The sequence below is a fragment of the Antechinus flavipes genome, chromosome X, assembly GCF_016432865.1.
Source record: "Antechinus flavipes isolate AdamAnt ecotype Samford, QLD, Australia chromosome X, AdamAnt_v2, whole genome shotgun sequence".
Lineage (NCBI taxonomy): Eukaryota > Metazoa > Chordata > Mammalia > Dasyuromorphia > Dasyuridae > Antechinus > Antechinus flavipes.
In genome coordinates, this window is record NC_067404.1 from 64,438,207 (window position 1) to 64,457,043 (window position 18,837).

Consider the following 18,837-nt stretch of genomic DNA (forward strand, 5'->3'; position numbering starts at 1 on the left):
GAGAGGTAGGAATGATTAGAGTAGAGGCTTCATAGGAGCATGATGATGAGCTTGCATATGACAAAATAGTATCTATTAGCCCTGCTAATTGCAGCGTTTATGGAGCAGTTATAAATATAACTTTTTTAGAATAGAACCTGAACAATTGTCTGGGAAAGGTGGCATAGAGGTAAGAAAGATGGCATCATATGGGCTAGAGGAAGCCTTAGAGTCAAAATAGCACCATAGTCTTTTATTAATTGGCATAGAAACAGCCAGCGTCTCGTAATTTGCTCAGCTACTTTTGGTATTATGATCTGTGAATACAATTATGATTCTTTTCCTTAGTCTCTCGGCCCAGTCCTTTGCCTTCTCCTGTATACTTGTGTTTTAATGTTGAATATGTCTGATCCTTCCTAATGCGCTTTTTGTCCTAAAAAGGGGAGAGCAGGAAATGCTATTCTGAGGGTAGACTAGAAGCACTTTGAGGACACAGCTTTGCCTGATGTTGGTATTGTTCTTGTTCTTGCTCTTGTTTTGGGTCTGGACCTCCCCTTTCACATAATAGGCATTCAAGAGAAGTTTGTTATAATTGATAAAAATTGAACACTTATGGAAAAGGACCCACATGTACAAAAATATTTCTAGTGGCTCTTTTTGTGGTGGCAAAGAATTGGAAATTGAGGGAAGACCCATCAAGCGGGGAATGACCGAACAAGTTGTGACATATGAATGTAATGGAATACTATTGTGCTATAACAAATGATGAGCAAGATGGTTTCAGAAAAACCTGGGAAAACCTATGTGAACTGATAAAGAGTGAAGTAAACTGAACTGGAATAATAGTAAATATGGTAACAGCAATATGATAGCAATGATTGAGAAAGGCATAGCTATTCTCAGCATTCAAAGGATGGATGACAAAAAATGCTCTCCACCTGTAGAGAACTGAAGAGTGCAGGCTGAAGTATAATTTTTTTCCTCATTTCTTCTTTTATGCAAATGTATTTCTCATGGTTTCACATGTATAATTAATATTATATTGCTTGCCTGCTCAATTGGTAAATATTGGTAAATAACAAATTTATTTAAAAGCAAAAGTGTTTGAATACCATTGAATATGCTCTAATGATGGAGATGAAATGATCACCCCTGATCTTTTCATTGTTTCCCAACCAAATGACTCCTTAGTCCTACGCCTGGAATAAAATGTTCCTCTGGTATTGTGGTTCTTGATTTTCCTTTTAGCCTCCTGGTGAGACATTCTTACTGGCCCATGCATCTGCTTTAATCTCTTCAAAAATATACATGGAGCAAATTTTGTGTTATTTTATTTATTTTTTATATTTTTATTGAAGTTTTTATTTTCAAAACATATGCAAGGACAGTTTTTCAATATTAACCCTTGCAAAACCTTGTGTTCCAGTTCCTCTCCCTTCCCCCCACCGCCTCCTCTAGATGGAATGTAATCCAATATATGTTAAACATGGTAAAAAATATATGTTAAAACCAATATAGGCATACAGATTAGTACAATTATTGTGCTGCACAAAAAAAAATCAGATCAAAAAGTTAAAAAAAAAAAGAGAAAGAAAATAAAATTCAAGCAAACCACAACAAAAAGAGTGAAAATGCTATGTTGTGATCTACCCTCAGTTCTCTCTCTGGATGTAGATGGCTGTCTTCATCACAAGATCATTAGAACTGGTCTGAATTATCTCATTGTTGAAAAGAACCATGTCATGGAGCAAATTTTAAATAAAATTATATTCCTGCCTATTCTGAAAGGATAGCGAGGTGGTACAGCGGATAGGAGTACTGGATTTGAAATCAGGAAAACTCATGTTTGTGAGTTTCACTCTGATCTCAGGAACAGAGTGGCTGTGTGACCCTGGGCAAGGCTCCTTTGCCTAACTTCCTCCTCTTTAGAAGGAAATGGAAAAGCTTTCCAGTATTTTTGCAAAGAAAACTACAAATGGGATCGTAGAGAGTTGGATATAGCAGAAATGACTGAAACACAAAAATTCTGAAAGGGCTCCTCAAAGGAGAATCATTGTAACCGAAACACATTTTATCATTGTTACTCATTCTAATGTCTCTGAACAGCCCCGTGTCTCACCTGTGTTAGCCTCTTCCTTTTGACTTAGTACTGTCAAAGATTACTTTGTTTTCTCTCATTTTTAGCTATGAGTGATACCTGCTGAAGTGGTGCCAGGCCATACAATTGCAGGTTTCCTATCGACTGGTTTTTTGTTATTTTTGATTTGGGAGTCTAAAGTGAATTAAGTTAATGATTCAATATTTCCTCATCATTTTCTTTCGGAATATGGCTCTACTTGGTAGGTGACATTTCTGTGTCCCCTATGTTGTGTATGGGCAGAACACTATCCTTGGAGTTTGTCTCTAGCAGGGTTAGAGATGGCCTCTGCTACCCGTGTGACCTTTGGCAAAGCATTATGACCTTTGATCTTGGAAGCTCTTGTGGTGTAATGCCCTTGGGGGTCAAAGAACTGACCCCCAAATCCTTCTTTGGTTACTTAGTACATGTGTGATTTGTATACTCACTTTCAACTCGGTTTTCTTCCCAAAATGAGGTGTTTGGAATAGAAGTCCCTGCAGGCTTTCATTCTGGAATTTTACAATCTGTGAATGTCACAGACCAGTTGAAAGGCCATCTATCCTATGGACAACAAACACCATGGCTGGGGCTTGTTTTTGGTGGGTGCATATGGGATTTTCTTTTTAAAAGTTTTAGTGAAATCGTTTGTTTTTATATTGCATTTATGTCTAAGTCTTCTCCCTATCCCCAGGAAGCCTTCCCTTTTTAAAATGAAAAACAGCTAAAATAAACCAACTGCTATAGGGACTGTTTGATATAGTATATGAGCCCATGCATACACTTCTCACCTCATGAAAGGGGGGACAGAAGGACATTATTTTCTGACACAAATCATTTGGAATGCCCTGCTTAAATGGGCATCTTAAATACCTTCTTTGAACACTTAAAGGGAAGAAGCATCAGTCAAGGTGTTGATATTAGCCCAAAAGCCAATGCTGCTGTGCTTTTTCTTTTGTCTTAGCTATCAATCCTTCAATGAAGCGTGATAATTGACTAGCTGCAAGGCTCTCCCCTCTCCAATCCATCCTCCATTCAGCTGCCAAAATAGTTTTCTAGCGCAGAGTTCTGACCATGTCACATCATACCTTTCTCCCACCCAGTAAACTGGTTGTTTTTCCTCATCTTCAGGAACAACTCTCAGGTCCTTTGCTTGAGTTTGAAAGTCCTTTTCAACTTGCTGTCTGTTTTTTCTCCCTTTTTTTTCTTTTTGGCTGAGGCAGTTGGGGGTTACATGACTTGCCCAGAGTCACACAGCTAGAAAGTGTGAAGTATCTGAGGCCAGATTGGAACTCAGGTTCTCCTGACTTCAGGGCTGGTGCTCTATCCACTGCACCCCCCCCAGCTGCCCCTTCCCCATTTTCTTGAACTTTACTTTATGCCCCATATTCTCTGATGCAGTTTCATTGGCATACTCACTTCACATTCTTTCTCCCAACCCCCTCTGGTGACAGTTGCCAGTTTGCCTTTGCGGGCCTATCTTCTGTCTCCCAGTTTCCTGGCTTCCTACAAAACTCTGCTGAAAGAGCACATTTGGCAGGAGGCCTTTCTGGTCCTCCCCAGTAATGGTGTCTTCTTTCTGAGAACATATCCCCTTGATCTATGTCTTGTGTTTGCATTGTTTTTCATATCTTGGCTTTCCTTTTAGAATGGAGCTGAGGGTAGCAACTGCTCTTTTCCTTTCTTTGTGTCAGTGGTGCTTAGCAAAGTGTCTGACACATACTATTTTATAACTGCTTCTTGATCAGCTTAACCCCAAGCATTAAAAAAGCACCTCATAGTCTGTGCTTGATAATGGACAGAGGAAGAAAGAAAATAATTTTCCAATTGCATTCAATGGAATCCAAAGTCTCCTAGTAAAGGATATGATCAAAGTATGAACTCTCCCATAACTCCTTGGCTCATCCAGTCTGACAGTGAGCCACCTTGGCCAGTGAGCAAACATTTGCTCGTTAGACTTTCCTGTGGAAATGCTCAGGGAATTGCTAGGCTGGGAATGACTATGAAAACCAGTGGCTACTTAAGTGCTGGAACCTTAAGACAACCGTGAGACCACCTGTCCTACTTCATGCCCACCTTGGCAGAGCCCATCCTCTCTAATATCAGTAGAGATAGATGAGCCTAATTGGAAAATGTGCCCTCTGCATTTGGGGGACTTCAGAGCGCCCTCTAGTTTCTAGCTTGATTCTAGCTGGGATAGAATATGGAGAATTTTGGCAAATAGGCTATATTCTTCCTACATCAAAACAATGTTGTATAATATAAATGTCTTTGGCTTTCAAATGACATGAGAAAAATCCCACTATCAACAAAGAATTACTTCTGAAAACTGGGACCACCCAGGCCCTATAGCACTTCTAGATGATCCTCTAGCTTCACATTGGCTTTTTCCAGAAGTGTCAGTGTTGGTATTCGAATCAACTCATAGAATACTGGTACCAGCATAGATCTTAGAGGATTGACTGGTTAAACCCTCTTCATTGTCAGATAAAGTCCCTGTCACAATGAAGCCACTTACCCATAGTCACACAGCTAATCTGAGGCAAATTGTTTCTCTTCAGTAGTCCCGATGAATTCTGGAGCTCTTAAATTACTGCTTCCAATGTTTCTTTCCATTGTCATTAGAAGTGCCCTTATGGCTTGCATTTCTAAGACAACAGTGAACTCCCCTATTGACCAGCATTGGCAAGCTAATTAATAACTGTTAATGATTATGTAAAGAAACCTGGTGAATTTCCAATTCAAATCTATACCACATCTAAGAGGTACAATTGCTATTTGCTCAGTACTGCAAAAAAGAAAAATAAAAGATGTGTGCAAGACAGAGTTTCCCTCTAAGACAGGGAAAAGAAAGCGTTCAAATAGTTGAAGATTTGTTTCCTTTTTATAAGAATTCACTGCTCTGAAATGACATTCACAAGTGATGGCCTTCTCGTATTTGGAATTCTGTGATGGAGAGTCATACTTTGAGCACTTAGTAGTGCTGTGACCCTGGCAAAGTCCCTTTACTTCTCAGGTAGCTCCCTAGTGTTTATCTCTGATGTTACGTCAGAGGTGGTGGGGGAGATGGTTTTTGGTCAGGACTTGGCTCATAAAATTGCCGATCTCTCAAGTACTCACATGATAGTTGTTGTAATAGGACTATCCAAAGAGATGCCCATTTACTTTGGACTTTTAAACGTGTAGATTGCATGGCATAGAAAATCACATAAACAGGAATGAAGAATGGCAGCCTTGGCACCCCTCGCTATGGTTAGATTCCCCAGGATGGTGGACACGGACTTGTTTCGAAGGGTAACACTGGCCCCAGAAAGAGATGAGGATGCAAATATAGAACTCACTCACTTGGGAGAGACAATGTGGTGGAAAAGGAAGATTGGCCTTGTTATACATCCTTTCTCTCTTTATTGGCATAGATCTCTTGCCTTGAATGCCTGTGCCTTGCTGTGGAATCAGTGTGTGGTTCTATAAAATGTAGGTTTTGTAGACTTTGGGGTCTTTTCTTGATTTTGGATTTCCTCGATTTGGGAGACTCGGAGGTGTAGGAATTCCCTTCATTCCTGCAGATCAACAATTAACCTAAGCTTTTAGTCTGAAAGAGTTGCTAAGCATAATGAGAAGTTCAATGGTAAAATGTATTCACGGTAGAATTTGTTCCCCCTTTCAAATTCCCAGGCTATTTACTTATGCTACAGCAACTCTCAACTGACAGCATAGCCAATCCCTATCATCCATTGTGAGACTACTTTGCTGAGATCTGACCAAGCACAGACATTGGGCACCATTTCCCTCTGGACAGAGCTATTTTTAATCTGGTAGCTGCTCCTGGCCAAAGTCTCTGTTAAAGATATCCAACAGTAAATAGGAATCAGAGAACCATGTCTATACTGTGAGAGCTGACATGGGGATTCCCAGCTTCTCCATCCCTCTACTTTGAAGTCCAGGCACATATTTTCCCCTTTAGGTGCCACACAGGCTGCTCGAGTCTAAATGTTTTCCAAATAAAAGGCCTGCTCAATACAAATGATACCTGAATAGGAACCTGAATGTCACCTCTGTTTGAAAGCAAAAGAACCCATATCTTTCAACCAGTGATTTCTGGGAAATTGCCATACTGGTGCTATTAGATTCAATGTGGTATATCATGTTACCATTCCATGCTACCAGATGTTTCATCATTCCTGTTTTAGCACAATGGACTTGACCTAAGCAGCTCAGGATGCAAATTGGGAATGAGCGGCTACCCAGTGCTTGCCTGTTAGGCTGAGAAAACGTGGCACATTGAGATGGCCTTTCATTTCTTTCTTCACAAATTATTCATTGCAACGCCTTAACTGTTAATTTAATTAAATGTTTTGTTTTTATATGAAGCCATATTGCAATGTGCTGGCTTTCCATTTCACTTAGTTAATTGTAAGCCTCAAGATTTGATTACTCATAGTTCCCCTTTAGTTAATTTACTTGTTCACAGTTTTGACAGCAAAGCTTTCAAAGTAATATGAAAGGATGGGCACAGTGACCAATTAGGAAACTAGAAAATCACCTTATTCCCTGCAAGATAACTTATTTTGAAGCCCATTTTATGTGCATGTCTATACACATACACAGACACCCCCTCCCCTCCACCCCCAATCTGGCTTCCTGTTGGGTAAGCCCAATTATCATTAGTAATGGAATTCAGGGCTTGGAGAATACCATTCATTGGCATGCTCATGGTGAATCTCCCTAAATTTTTTGGTGTGTACTTCCCCAAAATCCCTAATAGATTTATTTTCTTGTCTAGTTCTGCTCTTCCCTCTTCTCATCCTCTTCTGTATACATCTACTGTGTTATATACTTCTATCTCCCTCATCTCTACCCACCATTTTCATGTATATTTGCTAATTCTTTTCTCTATTTCCTGCTGTACAGAGTTCACGAAGAGGTGAGACATTTGGCCCCCCTGGACAGAACAATAGGGCTCTGGCCTAGGGTGAAATTTAATGATTTTTCCTAGCCAGATACTAGACTCTGTTGTTTCAGCTTAATGGTAGAGAATCAGTTCTGTCAGCACCCTTTATACATAAATTGAGTACTTTTTTCCGTACAGTATTGGTTCTTTTCTCTGTTTCTTAGCTGGTTGGTCATTTTCTTTATGAAGACAAGTTCAGATGTCTTTCAAGGAAAAGTTGAAAAGAGGAATAAAAAAAAGACAGATCAATTTAAAAAGAAATACAGATTGGGAAAATTATATGGAAGCCAGATTATAGAGACCAGAAGACAAGAGAGTGTGAGAAGAGAGGAGGATGTAGGACAGTCTTGAAGTATATTTACGGGGGGGGGGGGGAGAGATGGGGGGTGGAACCAAGATGGTGGAGAAAGGACATGCGACTTTCTAAGCTCCTTTCATACCCTCATTACCAATTTTTAAAATCAGCCTCAAAAATAGCACTTGAGTGGTAAAATTCATGAAGATTAGAAGTACAACAACTTACCAGCCGAAGATAATCTGGAAGATTGCCAGAAAATGTTTGTCCTGAGTAGCAGGAACAGACCATGCAGGCAGGGATGCAAACGGGAGCGGAGGTGGCCTCTGTGGTTGGAAGGTTTACATAGAGCTCTCTGCTATAGGCTGACTGCTTTGCTTTGGTTGCAGAGTAGTCAAACAGCAGAGAAATTAGAGCCTAGGGTAGAGGGTATTCTGAAGGACACCAGACCCTAACAGGATCTGGCTGTACCCACCTAAAACCAGAAGTGACTCAGCACAGACCATAACACAGCTCTGCAGTGGCACTCTGCAGCAGGGGCTTTTGAGGGGGCAGTCACAAATCTGCACAACAAGGGGCACAGCCTGGGGCAACACACAAAATCTAATTTGCACAGTGTGGGGCTGGCCTGGGACAATGAAATTTCTCCAGCTCCACTACTCTCCTCAGGCAGAGACACTTCTGGTGCTGTGAGGGATAGGACAAATGCTAATATTCAAAGGGGGCTTTTGGTGGGGGTGGGAGTGGGGGGGTAGGGTGGGGTGTTAGTGATAATTTCGCTGCTCAGCCTCTAGCCCCAAGGCAGTCGCTAATCCTCACAGCAGGGCTCCTTGCACTTCCCTGCTTGGTCAGCACAACCTAGGCCTGAGTCAGAGTCACTTCCAGGCTGGAGCTTTTCTGAGAGCACCCCTGAAGCTCGGCTGCTCTTTGCAGCCCACAGACAGGACAGCTACTGTCCATATACCTATCGCTGCTCTTCAGAGGAAGCTGGTAACCTCCTTGCCCTGAAGGCAGACCCTAAAGGCTTTAAAACAAAAGAGTAAAAAAAAATCAAAAGGACGATTGATAGCTTCTATACAGAAAGAGAGCAGGTTTTCAACCCCAGGAGACTAATAGCAGACAGTCTCCAGACAATACCCCAAAGGGGAATGTAACCTGATCCCTAACACAAAAGGTTCCCCTAGAAGAAACTATAAAAAATCATAAAAGAGGACTAGAAGAAAAATGGGGAAAGAAAAGAGAAGCTATGCAAAAGAGCAACAACTTCCTGAAATGTGAATTAGAAATGGTAAAGAACTCCCAGGAAGTGCAGGGAAGCAGAATTTGTGAATTGGAAAAGATAAAGAACTCCCAGGAAAGTGGGATTTGTGAATTGAAAAAGAGAAAGAATTCCCAAGAAAGTAGAATTTGTGAATTGGAAAAAGAAGATAGATAACTCAGAAAAAAAAAATTAATGAAATGGAAAAAAATCCCATAGAACAAAACAACTCATTTAAAAACTCAATTGGACCTATACAAAAAGAAGTTTTAAAAAAGCTAATGAAGAAAATAACTCATGAAAAATCAGAACTGAACAAATAGAAATGAATGATGCAATGAGACATCAAGAATCAATCAAGCAAAACCAAAAAAAATGAAAAACTAGAAAAAAGTGTTAAATATCTACTTGGAAAAACAATAGACCTGGAAAATAGATCTAGGAGAGATAATCTGAGGATCATTGGACTTCCCGAAAATTATGATGAAAAAAAGAGCCTAGATACTATTTTATAGGGAATCATCAAAAAGAACTGCCCAGATGTAATAGAATCAGAAGGTAAAATAGGCATTGAAAGAATTCATCATACACCTTCTGGAAAAGACCCTAAAATAAAAACTCCAAGGAATATTGTGGCAAATTTTCAGAACTATCACATTAAGGAAAAAATATTACAAGCAGCCGGAAAAAAACAATTCAAATACCGAGGTGCCACAATAAGGATCACTCAAGATCTAACTGCTTCCACATTAAAAGATCAAAGGGCCTGGAATCTGATATTCCAAAAGGTAAAAGAACTTGGAATGCAGCCAAGAATAAACTACCCATCTAAGCTGAGCATTTTCTTCCATGGAAGAAGATGGACATTTAATGAAACAGATGAATTCCATTTGTTTCTAAGGAAAAAAAACTAGATCTAAACAGAAAAATTGATCTCCAACCAGAGGACTCAAGAGAAGCAGAAAAAGGTAAAAAGAACCTTTGAGAACTGTATTTCTGTTGTGCATATACATAAAGAGTACATGTATAATTTGATTTTACTAAAATAACATAAAAAAGGAAGTAGAAATGGAAAGGGAATAGTATCAGAAAAAGGGAAAAGTGAAGATAAAAAGAGGGAAATCACATCCCATGATGGAGACCTATCATATCTGAGGGAATTTAGAGAGAGGGAGGAACATTGTGTGAATCTTACTCTCATCAGAGTTGGCTCCAGGAGAAAATAATTGACATATTTGTTTTACAGAGAAACTTTTCTCACCCTCTTAAAAAGTGGGAGAGGAAAAGGGAAAAGGAAAAGAGTAATAAGGGAAGGGTATAAGAAAGGGGAAAAGATTCAAAGGGGGGAAAGAGGGATCCTAAAGAGGGAGAGCTGCATGAGGCAAGTGGTGGCCATAAGCTTAATACTGGGAAAGGAGGTAAGGGCGGGGCAAGAAAAAGAAAAACATAATCTGGGGATAATAAGATGGCAGGAAATGCATAATTAGTAATTTTAACGATAAATGTGAATGGAATGAACTCTCCCATAAAGCAATAAGAGTTGAGAAAGAGATTAAAGGAATTAGAATAGGTAATGAGGAAATCAAATTATCGATCTTTGCTGATGATATGATGTTATACTTAGAGAACCCCAGAGATTCTACTGCAAAGCTATTAGAAATAATCCACAGCTTTAGCAAAGTTGCAGGATACAAAATAAACGCACATAAGTCATCAGCATTCTTATATATCACTAACAAAATCCAACAGTTTATGAATTAGAAAGAGAAATTCCATTTGAAGTAACTACCAATAATATAAAATATTTAGGAATCTATCTGCCAAGGAAAAATCAGAAACTATATGAGCAAAAGTATAAAACACTTTCCATACAAATAAAGTCAGATCTAACCAATTGGAAAAATATTAAATGTTCTTGGATAGGGCGAGCAAATATAATAAAGATGACTATCCTACCTAAACCAATCTATTTATTTAGCGCTATACCAGTCAGACTCCTCAGAAACTATTTTAATGACCTAGAAACAATAACAAGTTCATATGGAAAAACAAAAGGTCAAGAATTTCAAGAGAATTAATGGGAAAAAAATCAAATGAAGGTAGCCCAGCTGTACCAGATTTAAAATTATATTATAAAGCAGTGATTACCAAAACTATTTGGTATTGGCTAAGAAACAGACTAGTTGATCAGTGGAACAGGTTGGGTTCAAAGGATAAAATGGTCAATAACTTTAATAATCTAGTGTTTGACAAACCCAAAGATCCCAGCTTTTGGGATAAGAACTCACTGTTTGACAAAAATTGCTGGGAAAATTGGAAATTAATATGGCAGAAACTAGTCATTGACCCACACTTAACACCGTACACTAAGATAAGGTCAAAATGGGTTCATGACCTAGGCATAAAGAATGAGATTATAAATAAATTAGAGGAACATAGTGTAGGTTACCTCTCAGACCTGTGGAAGAGGAAGGAATTTATGACCAAAGAAAAACTAGAGATCATTATTGATCACAAAATAGAAAATTTTGATTATATCAAATTGAAAAGTTTTTGTACAAACAAAACTAATGCAGACAAGATGAGAAGGGAAACAATAAATTGGGAAAACATTTTTACAGTCAAAGGTTCTGATGAAGGCTTCATTTCCAAAATATCTAGAGAATTGACTCTAATTTATAAGGAATCAAGCCATTCTCCAATTGATAAATGGTTAATGGACCAAAGGATATGAACAGACTATTCTCAGATGAAGAAATTGAAACTATTTCTAGCCATATGAAAAGATGCTCCAAGTCATTATTAGTCAGAGAAATGCAAATTAAGACAACTCTGAGATACCACTACACACCTGTCAGATTGGCTAGAATGACAGGGAAAGATAATGTGGAATATTGGAGGGGATGTGGGAAAACGGGGACACTGATACATTGTTGGTGGAATTGCGAATACATCCGGCCATTCTCAAGAGCAATTTGGAACTATGCTCACAAAGTTATCCAACTGTGCATACCCTTTGATCCGGCAGTGTTACTACTAGGCTTATATCCCAAAGAGATACTAAAGAAGGGAAAGTGGCCTGTATGTGCAAGAATGTTTGTGGCAGCCCTCTTTGTAGTGGCCAGAAACTAGAAACTGAGTGGATGCCCCTCAATTGGAGAATGGTTGAATAAATTGTGGTATATGAATATTATGGAATATTATTGTTCGGTAAGAAATGACCAGCAGGGAAAATGAAAAGATGCCCATCAATTGGAGAATGGTTGAGTAAATTGTGGTATATGAATGTTATGGAATATTATTGTTCTGTAAGGAATGACCAGCAGGATGAATACAGAGAGGACTGGTGAGACTTACATGAACTGATGCTGAGTGAAACAAGCAGAACCAGATCATTATATACCTCAACAACGATACTGCTTGAGGATATATTCTGATGGAAGTGGATCTCTTCGATAAAGAGAGTTAATTCAGATCAAAGATGGACAGAAGCAGCTACACCCAAAGAAAGAACACTGGGAAATGAATATAAACTGCTTGCATTTTTGTTTTTCTTCCCGGGTTATGTATACCTTCTGAATCCAATTCTCCCTGTGCAACAAGAGAACTGTTCGGTTCTGCAAACATATATTGTATCTAGGATATACTGTAACCCATTCAACATGTAAAGGACTGCTTGCCATCTAGGCAAGGGGGTGGAGGGAGGGAGGGGAAAAATCGAAACAGAAGTGAATGCAAGGGATAATGTTGTAAAAAAAAAATTACCCTGGCATGGGTTCTATCAATAAAAAGTTATTTAAAAAAAAGAGAGAGAGCTATTTTGCTGAGTTAATTCATGAAAAAAAAAGAAAGAAATGACCACCAGGATGATTTCAGAAAGGCCTAGAGAGACTTACACAAACTGATGCTGAGAGAAATGAGCAGAGCCAGGAGATCATTATGTACTTCAATAACAGTACTATATGATGATCAATTCTGATGGACAGGGCCCTCTTCAACAATGAGATGAATCCAGTAGTTCCAATAGAGCAGTAATGAACTGAACCAGCTACATACACCCAGTGAAAGAACTCTGGGAGTTGATATGAACTACTATATAGAATTCCCAATCCCTCTATTTTTGTCCACCTGCATTTTTTATTTCCTTCATGTGCTAATTGTACTCTATTTCAAAGTCTGATTCTTTTTGTACAGCAAAATAACAGCATGGACATGCATACATATATTGTATTTAACTTATACTTTAACATATTTAACATGTATTGGTCAACCTGCCATCTGGGAGAAGGGGTGGGGGGAAGGAGGGGAAAAATTGGAACAAAAGGTTTTGTAACTCTGAATGCTGAAAAATTACCTGTGCATATATCTTGTAAATAAAAAGCTATAATAGAAAAAGAAGTATATCTACAGTTTGGAATATGGATGATTAATGATTAGAGGAAACTTGAGAAGGAATGATAAGCAATCTATACATGAAAACATAGTATTTTAAGACACTGTGTAATGAAGTCTACTTCTGTAAAATCTCAGGAAACATTTAAATTGCTTAAGGACATTAAAATTTTAATCCAGCTTCTGTCAAGTCTCCCTCTGTTCTCTTTCTTCTGCTGATGACCGAGTCTCAATTTTCTCATTTGTAAAATGAGAAAGTTAGATAGTGGAAAAGAATTTTAAGCTCACCTAGTTCTACCTCCCAATTTCATAATTTCTTAGGAAACAGGCCAAAAGAGATGAAATTATTTGTTCAGGATCACAAAGGAAGTAAACAGCAGAATCAGGATTTGAACTCTTTTAAAAATTCTAATTCCAAGACTATTGTACTTTCTATGATGCTGTGCTGTCTCAGATGGTAGGATTCCTTTGTCTTTTCAACTTATAGGATAATGTAATTCTTGACTACAGTAATACTCTTGAGGTCCTTTTTTAAAAGTTTACTGGACTTTATTGTTAGTTACATCATACACTTTTGAGTGGAAAAAGAAACTGACATTCAGAAATTGCAATTCACCATTGGAGTACAAAGTATATGGTGAATTGTACTTCCTTAATTTTCTTGCCATAGCGGCATGAAAAAAAGATATTTTATCTGGTTTTCCCTATCAGCTACAGGGATACATTGTTCATTGTTATAGAGAAATTAGTCACAAAGATTCGTGAAAAAGTTAGGTGGAAAAAAGTAATTAATAGCTGTTCTATTTAGTGTCTTCTTTTGAGTGATTAGTCATAAAAAAGAAGCAGCTGTAAAAGTACTGTAGACTTGAGGTCCTCAGTTTTGGTTGTACTAGATCAAATTCTTCTGTTTAACTCTTTATCACTTCAAGAACAGGCCTCTTTGCAAGACTAACCAAAGATAAATGAGCTCTGGCAACAAATTCTGTGGAAACACCTAAGATAGGCACATTATGCTATGAATTTCCATACCATCACTTTGGATGTGCTGTTTTTAAGTCTTCCCCGGCTTCATGGTTTGCTTTCTGCTGATTCTCATAACTGTGATTATCTTCCTTAAACTAGTCATATTGAGAAAGAAGCATACTTTTTTAATGAGACTTTTAAAAAAACCCAATACTGAGGATAAATTTTAGAATTTAAGTGTAATTTTACTGTTTCAGTGTATGATTTATCTAACACAGTATCATTTTTTCCTTCAATTGATACAATTTAATAAAATTATTCCTTTTTTCCTAGTGGCTTTGGTTTCCCCTTTCCCTTCTTTTAATCATTACCCAATCTTTAATTTTACCCATGAAGTCAGTGAAGGTCAACAAGGCAATGTGTCTTCTTTTAGGGTCACCTCAGAGAGTTGTTGTGAGGAAAATACCAGCATTTGAAGAGGTTTTTCTTATTTTAAGTTCTTTGAGCTTGGTGAGGATGTCATATTTTCTATCCCTCGGGAGCTTGTTATAAATGTAGTAAATGTCAGTAAATATTTGTAATTGGTATTAATTTTTATCATTAATTCCTCATACTGTAATAATAAGCTCACTTGAGGCCGTACTCATCCTTTGTAACTATGTTGTGGATATTCCAAAAAAAAGGTGGTTGCTACCTGCATTTGTGAATATTTCTCTGGCTTCATGATAGAACTTCAGTATTTCAGTGGTTCTATGACCTCATCTACAGGATTGATCCCTCCATTGTTTGGACTATACTTTTACTATGTTTTCTTATTGTGTGTTGTATAGTTCTTGTTCCATGATTGGTTGACCTCTTTTTTTTTTTTTTTTTTGGTCTCAAGTAGTTTTTATTTTGGTTTTTGGTTTTTGATTGATATCCTTAGCCCCCACTCTTGAGGATAAGCCAATTCACACTGTTCATCTTTCCACAATCCTTTTTCTATGTCCTGAAAGGTGGATTCTTTAGAAGTTGTGTTCTCTGAGTGATAGCCATCAGTCAGATGTAGGATGATTAGTTGATGGCCTTGGCAACAGCAAATAGCTTGGCTTCAATGAAAACTTTATGCTGTTTTCCATATATGATCCAGTCAGAATTCCCCCAGTAGTAAATTGCAGATCACTCCTGTTCATTTGCAGTATTTATCTTGTTGGACACACTCAATGAAAATGCATAAAAAGTGATGTGAAGCAACTTTTGGGCGCCATTGGCAACTCCTAGATTTAACATTTGGATTATGCCACATTGCTAACTTATTGTGTAGGCATTTTGCAGACAAACTTGTTTTTAGTACCTTTCTTCTCTGTGGTTTCAGATTTATATAAATGGATTCTTTAAGACTCTCATTTGGAAGATTAATGGAGAGGTGATCAAAGAAGTTCAAAATAGTTTTTTTTTTTAAACTTTGAATTGCAGCTTCCATTTGACTTCCTGTTGTTCTTAGTTGGATTGTAGGCCAACAAATGAACCTTCCTCAGATGTTTTAAGAGAGAGCCCATATTTGAATTGTGGCTATTTTGGTTTTAGGTATTACAGCTGCTGCCATGGCCGAGGCCATGAAGTTACAGAAGATGAAGCTCATGGCAATGAATAGTCTCCATGGAGGTGGAAGCCAAAATGGAACCGAGTCAGAAAATGAAGAGCTTAACTCTAATGCTGGTAAGTGGCATCTACAGAATGCCAAGATTGCAGTTCTTATCCATTGATGGTAGTATGGAGGAAGATTACTGCCAATGTCTCCTCCATTCATTTTCCTAACCTGTTTATAGAAACCATAAAAGTTACCTGGCTATCCCGTCCCTAATTTCTGTGTAGAATAAGTTTCCTAGGCTTGTTTGTCCAGGTTGTTTTCTCAACCTCAAAGGAAAGAATGACGAACCTTTGATTCCATCCTTAGTTCCAGATGTTTTAGAGTGACTAGAACATAATTTTCTCTCACAATCACACAATCCTCTTAAGATCTCCTGTGCAAAGGCAGTATTATTTTGATCAAATTTGTGCTATTCCCATTGTCTATACACTTTTATAACTGAGACAAGTGGGAAAGAAATCAGGAATGAAGGCTATCTTCCAGGGAATGTGGCTCTATGTACTCCTCTACACTGATTTCCAAATCTTCAGATGTTCCCAAACTAATTTCCATTGCCCAGGAAGACTTCCTAGAATCTGGCATTCTATCGGAGGACATTTTTTGTTATTGCCAAAAGAAATGTGGAGAATTCCATTCATTCTCTCATTTTGACTTCTGTATTGGAAACACCCTTTCTGCAGAATTACCCTAACCTAATATCAGGTCTTCTTTAACATTAACAAAACAATCCAAATCATTTGAAATACAGATACTTATTTTGAGGCTATTTTTGAATCCGATCACTCATCATTTCCTTCTTCAGCCACACTGAAGAAAAGCAAGCATCATCAATACCCATAAATGTATTTATTATTGTTTTTCCTTGTGTGGAATGTGGACCTAAGTACTGTACCAATGCTGGTAAGACTGCTACTATCTTTGGCATGAGGGTGCTTAGAGTTGAATTAATGTAGTTAAAGAAAGCAGACTTAACATCAAGTAGGTATTTAATGTTAGCCTCTACCTTTCAAAGTCTGTTCTAATGGAGACCCTCCTTTTCCTGAAAATGATTATTTAAAAATATTAGGTTGTTAGCTCTGTCACCACTGAAGGTAGATTACTATGGTACTTGAATAAAGAATAATTTTTTTTCTAATTGAAACGATCTGAAAAGTCTGAATCAGTCTTATGCCCTTTTGCCATCTTCTTTAGGACTTATGCATGCTCCCAGTATCAGCATGGGCTACTACCAAGAGAGATCAGTGACAGAGCCTATCTTCTTTAGTCTCAGTGGCAGCTACCTTTTATTTACCTTAATGAATGATAAGAAGTGCAAAAAAGCAGATAGAGATTGTGAGAGTAGATCATATTAAAAAAGATTTAGGGCATTATTCTAGCCTGAATGCCTATTAGGTACTCAAAGGAAACTGAGAAATCCCACAGAAAATCCGAAAAAAGAATAGTTCTTTAAGGATATCCCAGGGGATAGTGATGAAGTGCCAAGTTTATTTGTACACAGTCCAATCATTGGGAGTCTCAGCCATACTTGGTCCCACAGAATTAGCTCTGATGAAGTTAAGCTTGCTATCTATTGGCCTCTTTTACAGCTCCCTGGTCTTTCTTCTCCTACCAACATCAGGGAGATCTGAGACATGATTGCCACAATTTTAGGTTGCATATTATGATGACTATCTTGCTGAAGTAGCAAAAAATATGCTTGGAATGAAGGAAAGATGATTATTGCATAGATGCTTCCTTTGATTTACAGGGATATGGTATTCTGGGATTCCTTTGGACTTAAACATCATACTGTTTTTCCTCTAGTCACAGGGAATACTTCTAGTAGACTTTTGAACTGCTGGGTCCTTAAAATTCGGTTCCCAATCCAAGACAGCAATCAATCACCTTGGTATTGAATGCTTACTAAATACTAATCATCATGGCTGAACATTAAAGAGATACTTCCTTAGGGTTTAGAGAGGGCTAATTTTAGGATTTGTCATAGGGAGCAAACTCTTGGCTCCAGAAAACCTAGTGGTTGCCAATTAGGCCTCCTGGAATAGGGTGGCCTGCCCTAATTTCTATGCTGTGCTTAACGGGGGGGTATTATTTTGTTCATGGTGTAGCTGTTTAATATACTCACTGAGCTCTTGCCATATATCCAAGCACCATCAGGTGCAGTAGCCATCTACTTCCTTGACCATCCAGTGAGGACATTCCTATTTGACCTCCTTAACCTACCTCACAGGGTTGTTGTGAGGAAAACATTGTAAGTTGGGGAGTGCTATTTCAACCTGAACTGTTTGTTAGATACCTTGTGAGATTCAAAGATTCAAGGGCCACCTGCCTGTCCTTATGTATATGTTGTAATGAAGGAAAATATCTGCAAGACAATGAAATGGGTGCTCAGTGTTCTACTGGGATGGGAATACAGTGGATGGAAGCAAAGAAGGATATCCAGAGCTAGGGTTCTCAGGGAAAGATAGCAGGGAGAAGGCAGCATTTGAGCCATGCCTTGAAGTATGGTCATGTGACTAAAGGATTGGGCTAAGTTGGGAGCCGGGACCTTTCCAGCAAAGGGCAGATGATCTCTACAAGACTTGGGGAGTGGCAAGTCTATAAACTTCATTTCTAAGAATCCAAGACAGAAGCTGGAGCTATATATAATAAGGTTGGGTTGAAATTGGTCCCATTCTGAACTCACCCTAAAATAGAATCATGAAGTTGGTTTGTGGAACGAATCCTTAAGCTTGTTTTTGGGTTATTTCCCTCCTTTTTCCTTCCAAAAAAAAAAAAAAACCCAAACTACAAAAAAACTCCAAACCGAAAGTTGCCTGTCAAAATGTTGATACAAAATAACTGACTCATCAGCTTAAATAAAATGGTCATCTATTTAAGTTACAAATTTAAACCAAGTTGAATTAACAGGGTGTGTGTGTGTGTGTGTGTGTGTGTGTGTGTGTGTGTATGTATGTATGTATGTATGTATGTATGTTAGAATTGACAAGTGATGTATATATCCACTTCACCCAATTTATTGTAGTCAGGTAGACATTTTATGAGAGAAAGAGACAGAGACTGACTATTTAACTTCTCCTGCAGTAGAGCCACATTGGTAAAGGATTGCTGTTTAGCTTCCTTGTTTTTATTTCTGGTTAAATATGAGTGAGAAATAAGATGATTTTTGAAAAAAAAAACTCAATACAAACTAATCTGTGAATATCAAGATGTGTAAATAGCCTGTCACTTAAAAACAACATGGTATTTATTTTTT

The 18,837-nt window shown here is 38.1% G+C and overlaps 1 protein-coding gene across 2 annotated transcripts in view; it reads left to right on the plus strand.

Moving 5' to 3' along the window:
• The window catches only part of DACH2 (dachshund family transcription factor 2), a 430,511-nt gene that overhangs the window by 274,796 nt on the left and 136,878 nt on the right, over nt 1–18,837 (plus strand). For both annotated transcript variants that reach the window (XM_051969293.1, XM_051969294.1), the window contains exon 3: nt 15,521–15,652. In XM_051969293.1, coding sequence (XP_051825253.1) covers nt 15,521–15,652 — 132 coding nt within the window. The remainder of the gene's footprint in view (nt 1–15,520; nt 15,653–18,837) is intronic.